The 19,368-nt window shown below is 43.2% G+C and overlaps 1 protein-coding gene across 1 annotated transcript; it reads left to right on the forward strand.

The window, feature by feature from the left end:
- The first annotated feature begins 7,451 nt into the window (after positions 1–7,451).
- slc38a2 (solute carrier family 38 member 2) lies at positions 7,452–18,816 on the forward strand. The gene is made up of 16 exons (XM_073480441.1): positions 7,452–7,787; positions 9,049–9,174; positions 9,287–9,368; positions 9,456–9,571; positions 11,287–11,360; positions 11,459–11,551; positions 11,908–11,983; positions 13,531–13,613; positions 13,789–13,847; positions 14,268–14,435; positions 14,532–14,611; positions 14,734–14,834; positions 16,120–16,244; positions 16,345–16,489; positions 16,597–16,694; positions 16,814–18,816. The coding sequence occupies exons 2-16, from the start codon at positions 9,050–9,052 to the stop codon at positions 16,928–16,930; spliced, it is 1,542 nt and encodes a 513-aa protein (XP_073336542.1). The 5' UTR covers positions 7,452–7,787; position 9,049; the 3' UTR covers positions 16,931–18,816.
- The last annotated feature ends 552 nt before the right edge of the window (positions 18,817–19,368 follow it).

A 19,368-nucleotide genomic window follows, 5' to 3' on the forward strand; every position in this document is an offset into this window, starting at 1 on the left:
AGTGGTCAGAGAAAATGTAGTCCTCTGGAGTAAAGTGCCTTCTGTAGCATGATTTCTTTCTTTTCTTTTTTTCTTATTTTGGATAAATATCTACACAAAAGGAAATTCTCTGTTTCGCTGCACAGAAACAAATGTCATAGCTCATCAGTAACCAGATATCATCCTGACTCCAGCAGCGTCTCCATCTCACTTCATCTCCTACTCGTCTCTCATCATGGAAATAACCCTCACACGTTTGACCCCATACCGATCTATGCATTGACTTTTTGTTCACACCTAGAGCCGGTGGAGAAAAACCCAACGACCTTTATTTTCCTAATAAAGCATGGCCGATCATGAGATCTCCTCCGTTGGGGGGGAAAAAAAGTTGTCCGTCTTTGTTGTAATAAAGATCCTCCTTAGAGGTTAACTGTTCCAAGAACTCACAGTGGGGACGGGGTGAGTAAGGTTGAGGAGCAAGAAAATCCCCGAACTAAAGTCAGGGAAAATGAAAAGTTAATAAGAATAGGCTGGGGGGAGGTGGGCAGGTGGGGAGAGGTGGTGTTAGCGATCTGGTCCGGGCGCAGGAGGGGGGGCTTGGTGGGAGACTGGCACAGTTAAATATGATGTCCTGAGAGGTAATCATTTGGTCAGTGGGCAATGGATTTACATAAGAAAATGGACGGCTGCCGAGAAGGTTATTAGCTTTGGGGCTGGGGTGAGTGGGTACAATCATTGTAGGTGAAGTTGAAGTAAAACGGGATTAATATGTAAACTTCTACGACAGCTATTACATGTTAGAAAGTTCTTAATTCTGGCTTTTAAAAAGTAAAGTTGCTGATAAGAGCACCAATAAAGTACTGGATTAAAAAGCAGTATTGGTAATGTCACCAAACTTCAGGAACCAATGAAACAACAAAGCAAAACTGGGCCTTGTGATTGATTTTAAATGTGTAAGGGACTTTCATTTTGTGTTGGTTTTGGCGGCCCCTGTGGTCAAAAGCTGTAGTGCTTCTCAGACTGAAAACTGCATTATTGTGAGCCAAACCACGATCCCTTCTTCACCCATACCAAGAGGTTCTTGTGTCTTAACCTGACCAGAACATAAGCCAGGTGTTATCACAGCATGAAATTGAAAATTGAGCCTAAAGAAATGTAAAGTTGCAACGTAAAGAATTTTCAAGTTTACATTGGCAACATTTATTCTGCCGATTGGGTTGGTTTTCACCCGTGCCTTATCACCGTCTCTTTTATTTGTTCTTCGGCCATTTCTATTATTTTCCTCTTCGCTGATCCTTCTGCAATATCAGTCATAAAATATGACGGCAAAAGTAAAACTTTGCTTTGGAAAATGTAAGCATAGGCTCCTCTGTCTACTGCCAACAATCTTTCATTTGATGTTGCAGGTAATCCTTCTTGTAGCTGCTATGAGGAAATCAGCTACACTACACATACACTGTACAGTATGAGAGTATGGAATGTACAGAGGGAGATGGGTGTGTAGGATCTGAAAGAACCCCAGTCATAACAACAAACCAAGTCACTCATCCTTCAAGTCTGACCAGCCTGCCATACATACAGATGTCGATGATCCTGTTCTGGGAGGCCTGAGCTTTGTCTGTCGACTACTGGAGGTAAATACTCGAGCAAACGTCTACAGCTGGAGGTCCTTCACCCCGACTCTCCCTCCCTGTTATCTACAGGTGTGCAGTTTGCTTTGGTTCAAAACATTATTCCTCACACTTACTGAATATGCAAGGGAACACTTAACAAATGATTTAGAATTTGGGGGAAATAAGCATCTTTTCTTTTTTTGCCACGGTTAGATCAGTTGTTCTCAAATTAAGAGGCGGTATAGAGCCACTGGGAGTAAGTTTATAATACAGTATGTTTATTTCACTAAAATGTATCTAGTCCTTTTTTTTAATTATCATTAGTATTGATTGATACAAGTCGGGGGGGAGGATTAATGTTTTACGGCTCAGAAGCCAGACTTGGATAAGAGAATATCTTGGCATGATGCACTGCATCAATGCTTGTTGAAAAGAGTAGCTCATGCTAGAAACGCTCATTCACAGGCTATTCTTGCCCAGAGTTAGACAAGAAGATTGATAGCCTACCACTCCCATGTTTGTTCACTAGCTAAATATGAAGCTAGAGCCAGTAGTGGATTAGCTAGCTACTATAGCCACTAAGAGGCTATAAGATCTTGACAGCAGGCACTACATCAATAATTTGCTTCCTGAAATAGTAGTTCAACATTTCAGAAAATATGTTCTTTCACATTCTTATCAAAAAATTTGATGAGAAGTTTGATATCACTCTCATGTCTGTGCACTAGCTAATATGAAGCTAGAGCCAGATGATGATTAGCTAGCTACAAAAAGCCCGACTAAAAGATCTTGACAACAGGCACTGAATCAATAGTTCGCTGATTGAAAGAGTAGTTTGACACTTAAGAATATGCTTTTTGCATTTTGTCCAAAAATCAGATGAGATATCAGATAATCAGATGTGTTACCACTCGCATGTTTGTATGCCGGCTAAATATGAAGCCTAGAGCCAGCAGACATTTAGCTTAGCATAAAGATTAGACGCAAGAGAAAACCGATATCCTGGCTCTATCCAAAAGTTAAAACAGTCTCTGTACAATCACCTCTAAATCTCACAGATTAACATTTAATGTTTAATGTGTGGAAATAAAACAAACAAAAGAAAATTGTGGTTTTACTAGTGCTAGTTATTTTTTTCTCTGGTTTCAGTCTTGAGGCTATGCTAGGCTAAGAGAATCGTCTCCTAGCTCCAGTGATTCATCCTACAAGCTATTTTCTCATCTTATTCTCACCAAGGAAGTAAATAATAATAATGGTGAATGGTAATTCACAAAATGTCACTCTCTCAATTTTTGTCTGCACGTCATACCTTTAGTGCACTGATCTCCAAAAATGAGGAACTACTGGCTATTAAATATCATCTGTGTCTTCTTTAGGACCAGCCTTTTGTTTTTGTTTCCTGGGTTGCGTTTTGGTGACCTTTTCACTTCACGTTCACGGAAGCAGACTCAGACTTGTATCTTTGTTTAGGCAGGGTATTACGGTGCAGACAGCGGGGTTTAAATGGCATTATTCCCACCTGACTGCAAAATGAGTCAGTGAACGAACGCGTAATTGGGATATTTCCATGTATTAAAGCTTCAGGTAAAGCTTCATTTTGATTGTCAGTGACAGTGTGTTGTTGCTTCTTGTGAAACCTCTGTGGTTTCGTTTCAAAGATAGTCACAGGATGTGCCTCCTCTGCCACGAACACAATGAAAAAGCCTGAGAAAATTGATGTCTGCACTTGCGATCATTTCTGCAAAGGTGTGTGCAGACAAACTCCACTGTGTTTGTTTAAGACAAGCCTCGATGTACACACACACAAATACACACATGCACACACCCAAACAAGTTTGCCGAGCGCCATTGTTGTGGGCTTGCAGACGGAGGCAGCTCATTAATGCTATCGAGCAGAGCCTCACTGCAGACAGTGTTACAGTGAAAGCCTTGTTTCCTAACTTCTCAGAATTGGCTCTCTATGTACTTGTGAGCCACCACATGACAAAGTCAGCATTATTGGTAGCGGCATTTGGAGAGGTGGTTGCGGTATTAATAGCACGGCTCAGCATAATAGAAACAAAAATAATGGAAGTAAGGACTGGAAGGGTCGTAGCGCGAAGCGGGAGGAGTAGTTTTGGTGTTAGCCGGCGAGTTTCAGCCTCCATTCATACCCTCTCCCACCTGTCTGACCATAGACTGCTCCCAGGACCCCGGACCAGATCCGGCTCTGCTGGCGTCACCCACGTCAGAGCGAAATGTTGTGCGTGAATTTTTACATGTGTGGACGGCAGGGTAACAAGGCACCGGTGTTCAGACCACGTCCTCTCCTGCACCCCTTGCCCCCGCCCCAGTTTCCTGATCCGTCTTAGATCTGCTGGGTCGAGCTAAAGCCCCAAACAAAGGCTCGTACTCAGAGAGCCACACACAAACGTACTCATGTGTGACTGAGGGCAGAGGAATGCACAATATGTGTGTGTGTGTGTGTGTGTGTGTGTGTGTGTGTATGTGTGTGTATGTGTGTGACAGAGAGATCATGAGGGACAGAGAGTGAGAGAATCAACACAAGTGTCCTTTCACTCATGAATGTGTCGCCTTTTGAATTATTCATTCCTTTACACCAAGTAGATATCTGTGTGTGTCCATGTGTCCGTGTGTGTGTGTGGGTATGTCGTTTTCCCTTATTAGGTCAAAGGTCACGTGTGAAATGAATCAGCGATACCTGCATTCACCTACACATGGTTTTGGAGAGAGCAGCATGTTTGTAAATACAGTGAGATGCATTTGAGTTTAAGTTTATAGTGTTTCTGGTAACACTTATAATATACTTTATAATAAGCATCATTAATTATAGTTAATTTAACTTTAGTTAAAAGTTATTTTAATGTTAACAAAGAATAATGCTTTAGAAACAATATATTAGTTATTGTAAAGTTGCAGTTGATGTTTATAAACATTTACATTTGCTTAATAAATGGTTTATAATACATTACATTGTTAACAGTGAAGTAACTATTAACTAATGATTAACTAATGATTTATTGACTATAACATCCCCATTTATTATCAATGGTTACTATAAAGTGTGACCGTGTTTCTTGTCATTCCTCCATCACAACTCAGCACCAACCAGATGTCATGGCTTTTATTCTCGAAAACATTTTTATTTAATGCAGTGAAATCCACGTGCAACCAAAAGAAAAATGCATAACAGTGACAGTAGCAACATATAACAGGGCACTGTTTATTCTCCACCAACAACTTTCACTTTTTAGATACGGCAACAGAAACCACCTCTTCCTGTTTTGTTTAACTACCGCCTCGTTTAAAAAAAGGGGAAATTATTTAAATGTACTAAGAAGGAAAAAAAGGCGGCATCACATGAGAAATGTTTTCGCTGTAAGACAGTAGGACAGTTGCACAGCTTTGTGAAAGTGTTTACATTCCAAAACCTGTCTCATCATCACTACAAGCTGTTCACTTTCTGCAGTGGTATGTGTGTAATTTTTACTCGTGTCACAAGATCAGAAAGCCAAAATGCCTGCGGAGGCCGTGAACATTTTGTAAAGCGGCCGTGAAACATTTTGTAAAGCGGTTCAAGAGCTAAATACTTAATAATGTTGCATAATGTGTCAGAGAAGAAAGATCTCTTTATCGTCAGCTGCTGACATTTCACCTCCAACTGAGGCAGATTCATAACGCTGGCCTCACACTGGACTGCTGCTCATTCATTCTTAAATGTGCATCATGGGTAACTTTTTATTTAAAGTCATCCTGTCCTGAAATTGAGCTTCAGGAACTCAGGTGAGTCGGGGTTGATCCCACACCCTGCTGAAGTGTCCATGAGCATGCGCAGCCCTGAACCTGACCCCTGAGAGTATATAAACAGAACCATGACAGCAATGTGGTCATTACACCTTAATGACAGGTCATCACTGATGCAAGCAGTAACAGTAGTAATACTGAGAGTAGTCATAGAAGTAGCAGTAGTAGTAGTGCTAGTGCTAGCAGACGTGGTAGTAGTAGTAGTACTAGAGTACTAGAGGACAAGTGTGAGCATAGTTTGTTGTAGTAGAACAGGTAATAGTAGTACTACAAGTACTAGACTTAGTAACAGTAGTAGTAGTAGTGGTAGAAATACCTGTACAGGTAGTAGTCGTAGTAGTAGTAGTGTTACTTGTAGTGCTATCAGACACAGAAGTAGTATAAGTGCTAGAATTAGTACTACAAGCAGTACTACAAGTAAAATAGTTCTAGTGGTAAAAGTACTCAAAGTAGTCTTAATAGAAGTAAAAGTAGTAGTAGTAGTGTGAGCAAAACTTAGTACAAGTACTACACATAATATGAGTTGTAAGCGAAGCGGTAGTAGAAGTACAAGTATTCCAGTACACGTACAAGTAGCGGTAGTTTTGGTAGTAGTGATGGTAGCACTAGCAGACATTGTAGTAGTACTAGAGTAAAAGAAGTAGTGGTGGTAAAAGTAATGGAAGTAGTGTGACTACAAGTAGTACTACAAGTACTTGAAGTAGTATGAGCAAAATGTGCTGTAGTAGAACAAATATTAGTAGCAGTTGTTGTCCAAGTAGTAGTAGTAGTAGTTCAAGTGCTAGAAATAGTACTACAAGTGAAAGAAGTTATAGTGGTAAAAGTACTACATTTGGTGTGAATAGAAGTAATAGTAGTAGTACAAGTACTAGAAGTAGTTGAGCAATTTTGTTGTAGTAGAACAAGTACAAGTAATAGTCCAAGAAGTAGTAGTAGTACAAGAGGCCGTATGAGTAGTCATCAAAGCAGAAGTATAAATTCTAAGTAGTCAAGGGTCCAAGAATTAGTTGCAGTCTGTGTAGTAGTAGTAGTAGTGTATAAAGTACTAGTGGTAGCAGCTGTAGTTGTAGTAGTAGTCACTGTGTGTTAGCAGCAGAAGTCACTGTTATACTTCTGTATGGAGACAAAGGTCAGTGTAGAAACCGGCCTGACAGCTAACATCCTGCACGTCTCTGAGTCACAGCAGCGGCATTAATAACAAACTGGAAACTTGAGCTGTGCTGCGGGTGGACACACACCAACACACACACTCACACACACACACACACACACCTGACTGCGGGGGGGGGGGGGGGGGGGGGGGGGGGGGGGGGGGCGCTAATTGCGTGAATGAGGATCAGGATGACCGCTGCTGTCACATGACAGCGTGTGTGTGCGTAATCTCCTTCGGACAGGGAGGTCTGCTTTGAAGCTCCACTCACACCCTGATGAGCAGTGACACATATCCAGGACACTTTGAGACCACTTTGCCTTCAAGTAGGCGGCTCTGCGGTTCATCTGCGGGCTTTAAACATTAACACTTTAAATAATGAATAGTGTGCCGTAACATCCAGCTTAAAATCAAATCAAATGAGCCTGTTTGGAAGATGATGGGTTAGTGTTGATGAAGGGGGACTGAGTGAACTACTGCCCTCTGGGTTTATTACTCATATCATGACTAAAAGAGAATCTGATGCAATTTCATGATCAAATCTTTTTTTAGGCATTTACAGTCTGTAGTAATGATGACCCACCTATTACCTTGATCTCACCTGTTATTATCATAGTATTCATTACACCTCCTTGATAAAACCCATTGTAAAAGCTACTAGAGGATTCCTGTGGTTTTCCAGGGGAGAGTCTCTAGGTCACTCGCTCTGTTTGTATACAAAAGCCCACACCAGCGCTGCGCGTAAAAAAGTCTCCACCTCCTCCATCCAAACGAGTGAGGCTGCTCCTCCTCCTCTCCTCCCCCTGCCTACACTCTCTCTCCCCCCTCCTTCTCCTTTCCTCCCTGTGGGTCCGGGCTGATGCAATGCTCATCTTTATAAAAGGGTGAGTCCCCACCCCTCCTCCAGCAGAACCGGGTCCTCTCTCCGAGCGCAGCGCATCTCTGGGAATTTGAATTAGAAGCAAATCTTTTAAATTCTTCTGATTTTACGCATCGGTCGGTTTTATTCTAAGAGTATCTTCTTCTTCTTTTTTTTAATTCTGTGACTTGAACTGTTTCGGCTTTCTGAACCAGATCCTGCCTGGTAAATAGGCCCTCTTCATTCATTTGTCAGTTTATTGATAGCCTACCTAAATACACTCAAGGAATCAGTCGGCTTTTGAGAAGAAATCGTCCGGACATTTGTCTCTTTTTTTTTTTACTGAACGGATTTTACAGGCATCCTGCCACATCTTCATCAGGTAAGAATGCCGGAATCTTATCATTTACCGACTGTCTGTCAGATATTACCGGATGTGGGCGGCACAATCTATGAGAGACAATTCAAAGCTTTAAAATGGCAACATCTTCCTTTTTTATTGTTTTTTATTCATACATATCAATAATCTCCTCGTGATCTGTCTTTGTTTATGAATTGAATCTTATGTAATGTAAAGCAGATGCCTTGCCAGCTCTCTGAGGCTAATTAGTCACTTTTCAAAGTATTTCCTGTCAGATTAGATGTCCACATATTTGTAAAGAGACAGAAATGTCCTTCTGAAAGGCCCGAAGCTCATTTCTTTACCAGGTCAGCCCTGGTCCAAATAAATAAATAATGAAGCGGTGTGACAGTGATGCTGCAGTGCTGGACTCACGTCTGAATGTGCCACGGGCTTTTCCACAATAATAATAATTAACCTCAATCTGAATGTAAAGGATGACATGTGAGCGTGTGTTTGTGTGTGTGCGTGTGTGTGTGTGGTTTAAAAACAAAAGGCTGTGATCATACAAAGCCGGCAGGAAATCTTGAGCGCGAGCCTCTGCGCAAAATGGAGAGCCATGCCCATAAAGAGACAACACGTGCCATTGTTTCCATCCGAGCCGGCTGTGGAAATAATGTCATTAAATGCGTCTGGGGTTCCGCCTTTCGGGCTCTGTTTGGATTTACATGTGCTGATCACTCAGCCAAGAGAGAAATATGATGTTATATTAGATTATTATAATATCCACATGACGCCTTTTGCCTTAATGTCATGTGGTTCAGCGTTATAAAATGTCTAATAAATCTAATGTGAGGGGAAACAAGGCGCTGACACACCCTGATTTATCCGCATTTCATGAGATTTCGGAGGGACATGTGCGCACAGACAGCGGGTGCGTACTGCGGCTTTTTTTTTTTTTTTTGTCATTCAGCTTCAACAGCGGGGCTGAGGTGATGTCGGGTGGACTCGGATGCCGGTCTGGTATTTTTCCACTGCCGGTGCGTCACCCACTCACCCCCCCCATCACCACCCCTCCCCCCTCCGAAGAGAAGTCACATGATCTGAGCGAGAGAGCGAGAGAGAGAGAGAGCTGCGGCGGCGCGCCCGCTCACTATAATATTGATTATTCTAACGGGTGCGCGCACAGCTATAAATAAATAAAAAATAATAATAACGGCGTGACGCAGGTGGCAGGGTTGCGTAATAACATGACTAATAAATAAATAAAAGTGTTGTTTTTTTTCTGATCTGACATGTGCAGTATGAAACAGCCCACTGCCAAGACTGAGATGAGCCGTTTCAACATCTCTCCTGAGGAAGACAGCAGCAGCTCCAACAGCAATGAGTACACTTACCAGGACTGTCCCAAGAAGGTCCCACTGAGCGGGTGAGGCTGAGTTTAAAAAAATATGTGTGAACGAGCAAAATATTAGAAAGAAATAGCTCCTTTCCTGCTGCAGTGACTGCTGCTCATGTATCTGACTCTTCTTCCTCTAAAGCCCTTACACTGACATCGACGCAGAGAGTCAAAACTTCCTCCCTGAACACAACCTGGGCAAGAAGAAGTATGAGACTGAATATGTAAGAGCCTCTCTTATCTACAAATCAACGCTTTTATCCTTCTTGGATCAGTTTTTCCTCATGTCTTAACCTTTAATGTTTCCACAGCACCAGGGCAATGCCTCCTTTGGCATGTCAGTATTCAACCTGGGCAACGCCATCATGGGCAGTGGCATCCTGGGTCTGTCCTACGCCATGGCCAACACTGGCATCGCCCTCTTTGTGTAAGTCTTTCTCCACTCAAAGCGTTCTACATTTTACATGCTGAGGTAGAATAAAAAAAAGGGGGGATTTGGAGGTAATGCCCAGGCACCTGCAAAGCACCTTCGAGGAATGCAGATCTTGGAGTTTCACTACAGTCATAGAAGCTGGTTCAAAGTAAAGACAATCCACCACAGTGTTCAGCAGAGGCAGGTGTGGTTTTGTCTGTGGTGTCAAGGTCACTCTGGGATCGAAAGTTTACACATCTCAACAGCTGAAGTACTCGCTGTCATGTTTGCTGTAGATAAAACCGGAGAGAGTTCATTTTGAGTGGGGAAAAATGAAAAAAGGAAAGTTCTCCTCAAGGCAAATCATGTATTTTTCATGAGAGTGCCCCCTATTGGTCACCAAGTGCAATTTCAGATGACAATATCTACACATTGTCCATCGCATTTGGGTGTTTTTACACCATTGTCACATTTCTCAGCCCAGAAACACCAATTTGCTTTAAATCACACATAAGACATGCTGTCTAAAGAGGTCAGGATCCAGAAATCAGCCAAAGAAACCCCAGCAGAGTGTCTTTTTCTGTAAGAACATGAGTAGAAGCAGTAAAAGAAGGAAGGCAGCTGCGAATGGCACTCGTATGTCAGTTTACAAACACAGGGAGTGGCAGGAGAAGCGGCTTATCCGAGCTAATCCCACCGCATTTGGGCCAGAGTTACATAAACGGAGAGCTAACGTACGGGAGATCATGAATGGAGCTCAGCGTGGTTCACTGTCAGGAAGTTGGGGATTACAAAAGCCTAAAAGCTACTACGTGGTTTGTCTGTTTGCATTTCGACACACGGCCCGGCGCTCTTAACCTCTAGCAGAACAAATCGACTCTCCATGAAAGGTCATCCAAACCACATATTTGTTATATTCGATAAGAACTGTCAGAAGGGGGATGGGCCCGCTTCATTCTGTTCACCTGCGACTACCGAACTGAACTCTCTCTGCTACAAGGGAATAAACAGGGGGGATGCATTTGGTCCATTCACTCACAAGAGGGGATGGCTTCCCCCCTCAAATTGCCTAGTGACAACTGTGAAAGGCGACATTCACACGCAGGGTGGAAGCGCTGCATCTTTACAGCACGGGGCTCAAATGTCCCGGAGATTAATTTTCACCTGGACTATTAATAAGCAGACAGGCTGTGCTGGCTCGGCAGCGTCCCGAGGTCGCTAAGAGGATCCCGCACAGGGAAACCTCTCGTCCTTGGCGACCCTGCTGACGCTGCTCGTGACAAAGAACATGCAGCCTGATGCTGCCTTCAAGGTCTCTGCTGATCGGGCTGACAAAATGTGTGAAAATGCAGGTTTTTCGTCACATCAGATGATTTTTATGACTTGGTCGTGGAAATCTGCAGACTCGAAGGTGTGATAGTCCTTCACTGACCAGCAGTATCCTGACAAACATGCAAATTGATTTGGTGTAAGACATCTTGTGCCGCTCAGGCGGAGGACTGTCTAACCTTCACAGCAGTTAAATGTCAATGTGTTTGTTTACCACAGTCAGGGAAATACATTTGTCATTGAATTGGCTGTTAAAGTCAATAGAGGCGTTGATTGTAGAGAATAACACGTGTAAGACTGCACTTCAACGTCCATCAGGACCAGTTCATCATTGATTTTGCTGTTTTTCCTTGTAATTCCCATCCAACATCAAATTAAAGATCCCTCTCGTCTGTTCACAGGATTCTCCTCATGGCCGTCGCCATCTTCTCCTTGTATTCTGTCCACTTGCTGCTAAAGACGGCCAACGAAGGAGGTGAGTCCGTCAGGAAGTCGTGTATCCAAACCTTCCCGGTGGCTTCTCGAAGTCTTTCTGAACGCTAAATCTTTTCTTTGCGTGTTTCTTCTTCTCAGGTGCGCTGGTGTACGAGCAGCTGGGTTACAAAGCCTTCGGGATGCCGGGGAAACTCGCCGCCTCCTGCTGCATCACCATGCAGAACATCGGAGGTGAGAGACTGTGGCACTTTAACGGCAAAGAGAGCCTTATGCAACTATAATTGACCTGCTACCACCATGTGTTTATTCCACGAGCTAAAACACTGTTCCTCTGTGTCTAAACTGACTGCATGAGGGGAAAAAAAAAAAAAGGAAAAGCACAGATGTTGGCCGATGGAAGCCAGAGTGTGTGTTTTTGGGAATGTGGAGCAGCTTCCAGTAAAAACTTGAGTCATCCTGCGAGAATGTGTTGAACACTTCCATCTCAAATATTAGATCACTATTTTTGTTGTGGAGTTTCCTTCATGGACACGACTTGGCTCGTTTTATGTGGAAATATACTGAATGCAGTGTTTTTGTCTTTACAGCCATGTCAAGCTACCTCTACATCGTCAAATACGAGCTGCCCATCGTCATTCAATCCTTTATGGGAGCCAGCAATGGGTGAGTTACCAAATGTTACATTGGCTTCCAAACTCAGAAAAATACATTTGATCACATGCAGGTGTTTAAAAGTGGAAACCAAAGTGTCTCTGTACGCACCACTAGGTGCTACTAGTGGCGGAAAACTCTTCTTTCCTCCTTTAATTTTCATAATTTATGTCTTTTTGTCATCAGTACTTGGTGTTTTTCTTTTGAAAAAGTTGGAAATAAGCGTGTAAAGATGACAATCTCGCAGCATCTAGAGCAGAAAACACACAGATACGTTTAAAGAACATCCACGTTGTCTGAGTTAACAGAATTAACTCTACAACAAGTCTAATTTCCAAGAAATCTGAGGACAGATTAACCAGATCATCTGATTAGATTTTGGTGGTGGTTTTTCAGGTGTAACTATTAACCAAAAGTCAACACAGACTGTTTACACACCTACAACGGAGTGTTTGCGAGGTCAGTCCTCGAAATAATGTGAGATTTTGGTGATATAACCGGCATCTCCCAAAGAACAAGTCATTTTTAAATGAGGTGTGAACGCCTCGCCTGGCTGAGACACTCAAGGTGAAGTGGCACATCAGGCAAAATGGCTGCCGGTTGTTTTTCAAGTGCTGAGTGCCGGGGAAGGGGAAGCCTCGTCTTTGTCCTTCTGTTTGAGGAGAGGGAGGGTGTGTGTGTGTGTGCGTGTGTGTGTGTGTGTGTGTGTGTGTGTGTGTGTGTGGACGTTTTAAAGGGACGGACAGTGCTCGGTCTCTCCTCACGGCCCTTCAAAGAGCCCTTTTAGTAGATGCAGCCGGTGCCGCATCGAGACAGAGCGCGGGGGGGGATGAGCTCACTGCGACCTCGCTTCAAGTTTAAAAGATTTATGTGGTTCTGCTGCTCAGTGCTGCTTTTGTTAAATCCATTTGTGCGAGCGATGCAGTCATCTTGCGCAGGGCAGCTTGTGTCAGCTGACGTTTAGATGTTGGTAAAAAACAGGACATGACGAGACGCGTCAGAGCGGCAGCGGAAAGGTTTGATCAGAAGATTGCATAAGAAAATTCTGACAGCGAAGCAGTTCAATGTGAGAAAAGTCTGCTCGTGGTGCTGATTATTCAGTTTTTCTTCAGCTCGCGGAAAGATGTCTGCATGTGATCAAAGCTGCTAGATATATACATGCTGTTAAAGCTGAGCCGAGCCTGAAACAAAGACAAAATCTAGACGTATGTTATTAAAGAGACATTCCACTGATGTAGCGCTGCACTGACATTTAGTAGGCGGACCAGTGAGAGAAAGGTTAGAAAAAGAATGGTCAGAATCGATGCAGCACGGGCTGAGATATCCTGATTTTAACTCTGATGAACGGGCCCAGCCCCTAAATCACTGGATCCCACATTTCCCATAAATGATGACATCATCAGGGTTACTTCAGAGAGCTCCTCCCGAGCCACAGAAGACAATGCACAACTGTTTTTACAGGGCGAGTTGTACTCTTCTAGACGATTAACCTGAACCAAAACTGCTGTCATGCCCATTTAAGTTGCATCACTGACATGTTGTGTCTTGCTGTGTTTCAGTGAATGGTACACTAACGGTGACTACCTGGTGCTGCTGGTGACGCTTGCTATTATCCTGCCGCTGTCACTGCTCAGGAACTTGGGTAAGCAACGTGTGTGTGTGTGTGTCTATAAAGGGTTGGTAAAGGGGTAGTGACGCACTGGTATGTGTGCAACAGTTTAAAAAAAAAAAAATCTGTTCACAGCTCAGAGTGAGGTGATAAAACTGCTCTCATTAAAAACAGAAGCTCATGTTTGTGTTTTTCCTCTCCCCCTCAGGTTACCTCGGCTACACGAGTGGTCTGTCCCTGCTCTGCATGGTGTTCTTTCTGATTGTGGTGAGTAAAACCCACCGTTTCCTCCTTCATCACACATACAACCGCACGACCACACAAACACGTATTTCCGGCACATCCCCTTTGGCACATGAGCCAGGCTGTTGTGCCAGATGAGTCTGAGAACAACTTTCAGTTTTTCCATGGAATCTGTGGCTCCCCTCGCTTCCCAAACAGAGACGGAGCAGGATTCATTGACAATAAAACACTTGTAAAACATAAAACTCTGGAACATCATAAAAATAGATTGTAATGAGATTTGGCTGCAACTTCCAGATCTTTTACGGTTGGGTTATAGATATTCACTGTTTTGATTTTAACTGATTTCTCACAGCAGTCGGGCTTCGGTGGGGTTTTTCTTTCTCATGATGAGCGAACACACGCTCGCTAACTTAACCGGAAATCTGATGTCTTGTCCTCCAGGTGATCATCAAGAAGTTCCAGATCCCGTGCCCTCTGCCCGAAGACGTCAACGCTCTGAACGAGACGTTTAGCAAAGTGTTAAACACCACCCTGTCGCACCTGAACACCACCGCCGTGGACTACAGCGAGGACGCCTGCACGCCGAAGTACTTTGTCTTCAACTCTCAGGTGAGAGGAACATCTGGAGAACTTAAACTCGCACTGAAACAAAAATCTTGTGTGATATTTGGGGTCTAACTTGGAATTTGTTGTTCTGCTTTCCAGACTGTCTACGCTGTTCCCATCCTGTCCTTCGCCTTCGTGTGCCACCCTGCCATCCTGCCCATGTATGAGGAGCTGAAAGAGTGAGTGTGCACTGCTATTGTTTCATTACGCAACAGATTTAAACTCAAGGGTTTGTCTCATATTTGCACAAAAACTGTTCTGGTGTCTAAATTAAACATCCCTTCTTCTCCCGCCCAAACAGCCGTTCCCGCAGAAAGATGCAGGGCGTTGCCAACGTGTCCTTCCTGGCCATGTTCATCATGTACCTGCTGGCCGCCCTCTTCGGATACCTGACCTTCAACAGTGAGTCTCTTTGACAATCCACAAAAACAATTGCAGTTAATGTGCATAAACTATAAATGATGTTTGCCGAATGTGTGGCTGCACTACTTAGCTGAACAGTCTTGGCATGTAATCTTGCCCGTGTGGGTTTACAAGTGGTCATTGAACTCAAAATCCAAATGTCGGAGTAATCAATCATCCAAAGTTAAAGGTAGAAGCTTTCAAGTCCAAGATAAACAGTCAGTGTCCTGTCTGGAACAGAATCCACAAGGCCTGTTATGCAAGGCTGCGAAAAAACCCACCTGATGCAGCCGGCCAGTGTGCCAACATGTTTGTGTTCCTGTTTGTTATGGCAGGGACATCATATGAATGCGCATAACGGAGCGTCCAACTGATTATACAACAGCATGGGAGTGAGCAAACACTTCCTCAACAGGCATGACAGGGCAGAACCTGATTTGGGTGGTGCAGACAGAGTTTGAGTCAGGGCGAGTAGGGATTGAGAAATCACAGTGACGTTTGTTCCAACCTGCTTTGTGGGGGTTGCCACCTTGAAAACAGATAGTGAAGGAACTTAATGGAAATGATAAAATGGAGGCAACGACGGTAATACAAAAAGACTAGGGCAAGATAGTTCACATACTACTGAAGTTAAGTTTTTAGCCAGAGTAGGTTTGGTGTTTTCACATTTACTGAGATAAACACAAACAATATTAACTATATTGAACTATTTCTTGGCATGTTCCATAAAATATAACTAAGTCTACAACCGTGCTAGCTTGTCTTTGAGGCTGTAATTTAGGTTAAGCTAAATGCTAACTTCGACAAGCTATCACGCTCAAGTTGACAATGCTAACATCAGGGTTTAAACAATAAACCGGTATCAAGTTATACTGTAGTTTGAAAATTGACATTTACTTTGCCGTGTACATTTGCTTATCTACAGTATTGAATTCTGCCATTATTAAAATAAATATATTTCAAGTTTATACCGAGTTCAATGTCTGTCAGGATGTAATGTTTTGTGAAATTAGGCTAAAGTAAAACATTTGTTTGACCATAAAATACTTCATAAGGCTTCATTTTAACTGATATTAGCTAATAGCTAATGAAAATAGTAATTGTGTATTAGCGCATAGCGTTAAACGGTGATATTTCCTGAAATGATTATCATATTGTTAAAATAACACACCGTTGTAACGCTAGCTAACATGCTAATGTCTAGTAGGTGTAATGTTTAATTGTTTACCACCTTAGTTAAGCGTGTTAGCATGCTAATGTTTGCTTCCCTGTTTTTGTGATACAGTTCACGTGGAGCCTGAGCTGCTGCACACCTACTCCAAGGTCTACAAGTCTGATGTCATCCTGCTGATCGTCCGTCTGGCTGTGCTGACCGCCGTCACCCTCACCGTCCCCGTGGTGCTGTTCCCTGTAAGTGTCACGGCGATGGAGCCAATCTGACATCGCTGCCGCCACAAGAACTCAGCCGTTCATGTAGGATAACCATCTCCTTCTGTCTCTCTCTGTGTAGATCCGCACCTCCGTCAACCAGCTCCTGTGCGCCTCCAAGGAATTCAGCTGGATCCGCCACACCGTCATCACCGTGGTCCTGCTGGCCGGCACCAACGCCCTGGTCATCTTTGTCCCCACCATCAGAGACATCTTTGGCTTCATTGGTAAGTGTCTATGTGTGTGTTAATGGGTAGGACAGTGCTGTTAAAAGAAAAGCATCAAAGAGACCTAGAAAACGTGACTAAAATGTCAAATTTCTTCCCTCAAATAGGTGCCTCTGCTGCTGCCATGCTCATCTTCATCCTGCCCTCGGCTTTCTACATCAAACTGGTCAAGAAGGAGTCCATGAAGTCTGTGCAAAAGATTGGGGTAAGGAGATACTTCTTACATCGACACTCGTATGTTAGAGAGCCGGCAGAATTCCTGAAAGCTGTCTATATGCGCACTTTGAGACTGTCAGCTAAATGTGAATTCGTCCTCCTCTCCAGGCCACCCTCTTCCTGATATGCGGCTTCATGGTCATGATCGGCAGCATGAGCCTCATCATCCTGGACTGGATCCACAACGCCTCAGTCAGCACGGACGCACACGCCGACGGACACTAAAGCACCGCTTCTCCCGCTGCGTCCCGCCGAGGAGGGAGGAGGGAGGAGTCTCTCGACGGCGGGCATGCTACGACCGCGCAACCAACGAAGATCGAAAACTATTGTAAAAGAAGAAAAACACAACGAACTCACTTGATGCTCGGCTTTGACTTTCCTGAGCGACAAAACCATGCCATTCCGAGAGAATGTATCCGAACTTTGTACAGTATGCTGTTATAGACCACAAAGATGGTGTTTTACTTGTTTTTTCTCTTTTTCTCGTAACTTTTTTCATTGTTTTTGCTCGTTTTTTTTCTAATTTCTGATTGTTCTTTTGTAGTTATGGTACAGCTGAAAACAAATATTTGAAGGTGCCTCAAATCCGAAATGACATAGTCGTAGAGTTCAAAAATGCAGCTTACACTCAGGTACGGTGTTATGTGTGTGTGGCTGTGACCTCAGAGCTCGGCAACAACGAATCCTGCTGAGAGAAGCGCGCGAATCTCCCGAAGATCGACTCGAGGCAACAGACTTGAAAGTTCATCCTCCTCAAGTTCCTTCCAACATTTGTTGTCGTCTTTTTTTTTTCTCCTTTTTTACTTTGCCAAAAACGTATTTGTAAAGCATCTTTGTATATTGAAAAGCACTTACTGTTCAGCACACTTGTGGAGAAAAAAAAAACCAGACATGTCAGTTTTCACAGGCGAGGCCTACTACACCGCCTATTCAGTATTCGTACAAAGGTTTTCTAACCTTGCTTATAGTGTCAGCTTTCCTCGTTAAACATAGTGTAAGACAACAGAACCTGCCTTTTCAAACCCGACACTGGGAGCTGCAGAGTTCCTCATACGAGGACTCTTTTCTCGACTGTATTTACTCTTTATAACCTGCTGAAGATCTTGTTGGAATAGCGTGTGCAGCGACGACACTACTGCTTCGAGAACCTGGAGGCCACCGAGCCTTCCAGTTCCACCTCCCCACTCAGGGGAGGTGGGAAACTTAAAATGTTTTTCTTTATGGGAGAATACTTTGAATTTGACCACATGCAGTGGTTGTAATGTACCTGTTAAACTTGCAAAAAAAAGAAAAGAAAGAAAGAAAAGTCAGAGGTCAGGTGTGCTCTTAAACACAGTCAACCAAACAACAACTTAGAAAAAGCTATGGAGACCATCTGTCACAACATTATGAGTGTTTTTACGTATGGTTGCGCAGTTTTTCTGCTTTCAACGTGTTTCACAACGAAGAACTTGATCGCTCGGCGTGGACTCGCTCCCGGTCGAGCCGTGAACCTGTCATCTGACGGTGCACTGTGCTTCCAACACTAAATTAACACATCACCAACTGTTATTGTCCAACATCTATTTATGGAAGACCGTGAAATCAATGTAATTTAATCTATTTTACTATATTTATATAATATTGTATGTATATATATATGTATATATATCTATTGAGTTCAACTGTACATACGCTTCGTTTTGTTTGAACTTTTTTTTTTTTTCTCCTTTTTTTACAATAATGCATTGGAGCTGTAAAAACAAAAAACGAAAAACCCCCGAGCTGCTGGTGAATTTGTGATATTGAATCGTCTCCGACACACTGGAGCTTCAACCGTTCATCTCCGTTAAGACTGACTGAATTATCCTACTGTGTTGATTCTGTGAAAAACTGTGTTACATGTGGAAGCCACTGATACAGCGGCAGCAGTCTTGTTTCCTTTTGCCCCTGAACACGATCCTGGATCAGCTAAATGTTCTGTACGCACATCTTGGTTGGAGAGCACGTCAGCCATCTCTTGACCTCAGGAGCAAAGAGGGCTTTGCCCGCCAGTGTTACACTCTTGTTTCAATGAAACATTATGTATATCCTGTAAATAAGGTCCAATTAAAATCAAAGAGAATCTATAACGTGGACTGTTGGTGTTCTTTGTGTCATGTGTTAGCTCCTTTTTGTCTGAGCAGGGTTGGTGAACTTTAAACTGTTCTAGGACTGCTTAAAGGGTTACTCCACCAATTTTCCAAGGAGAAAAATTTACAGATTGAGGTTTTCTTAAGCCGTAAGTTCCTCTTGCTTTTAGTGTCCTTTAACTCTCTTTCCTTTATTATTCCACGAAGAAATTTAAGGCATTTTCCTTCAAAAACTATGAACTATAAGACCCCCCAATGGCCCCTTGTGACAAGAGTCTGATCAGACATTTCCCAGTTAACTGCTTGATGGAGGATTCAAAGGGTAACTCCACCAATTTTACACATTAAAGTGTGTTTATAGGCCTTGGGGAGAACTACTGCACATGTGAAAAACATGTTATAAAGCCTTTTGTGGCTCCAGAGGAAGCTGCATGTCATCTGATAAACTGTCTCCAGTGATGTCCCTCAGTGGCTATGTTGCTTTACAGTGGTTCTCCCCAAGACCTGTAAACACACTCTGATGTGTAAAATTGGTGGTGTTACCCTTTAAAC

The sequence above is a fragment of the Pagrus major genome, chromosome 14 (assembly GCF_040436345.1).
Source record: "Pagrus major chromosome 14, Pma_NU_1.0".
NCBI classification, from domain to species: Eukaryota; Metazoa; Chordata; class Actinopteri; order Spariformes; family Sparidae; genus Pagrus; species Pagrus major.

Bases quoted from the DNA above. Each gene is read 5' to 3' on its own strand.
- slc38a2 (XM_073480441.1), top strand. From the start codon at position 9,050: ATGAAACAGCCCACTGCCAAGACTGAGATGAGCCGTTTCAACATCTCT. The intron at 9,175-9,286 runs GTGAGGCTGAGT...CTTCCTCTAAAG, and splicing joins AAGAAGGTCCCACTGAGCGG to CCCTTACACTGACATCGACG. The intron at 11,552-11,907 runs GTGAGAGACTGT...TTGTCTTTACAG, and splicing joins CACCATGCAGAACATCGGAG to CCATGTCAAGCTACCTCTAC.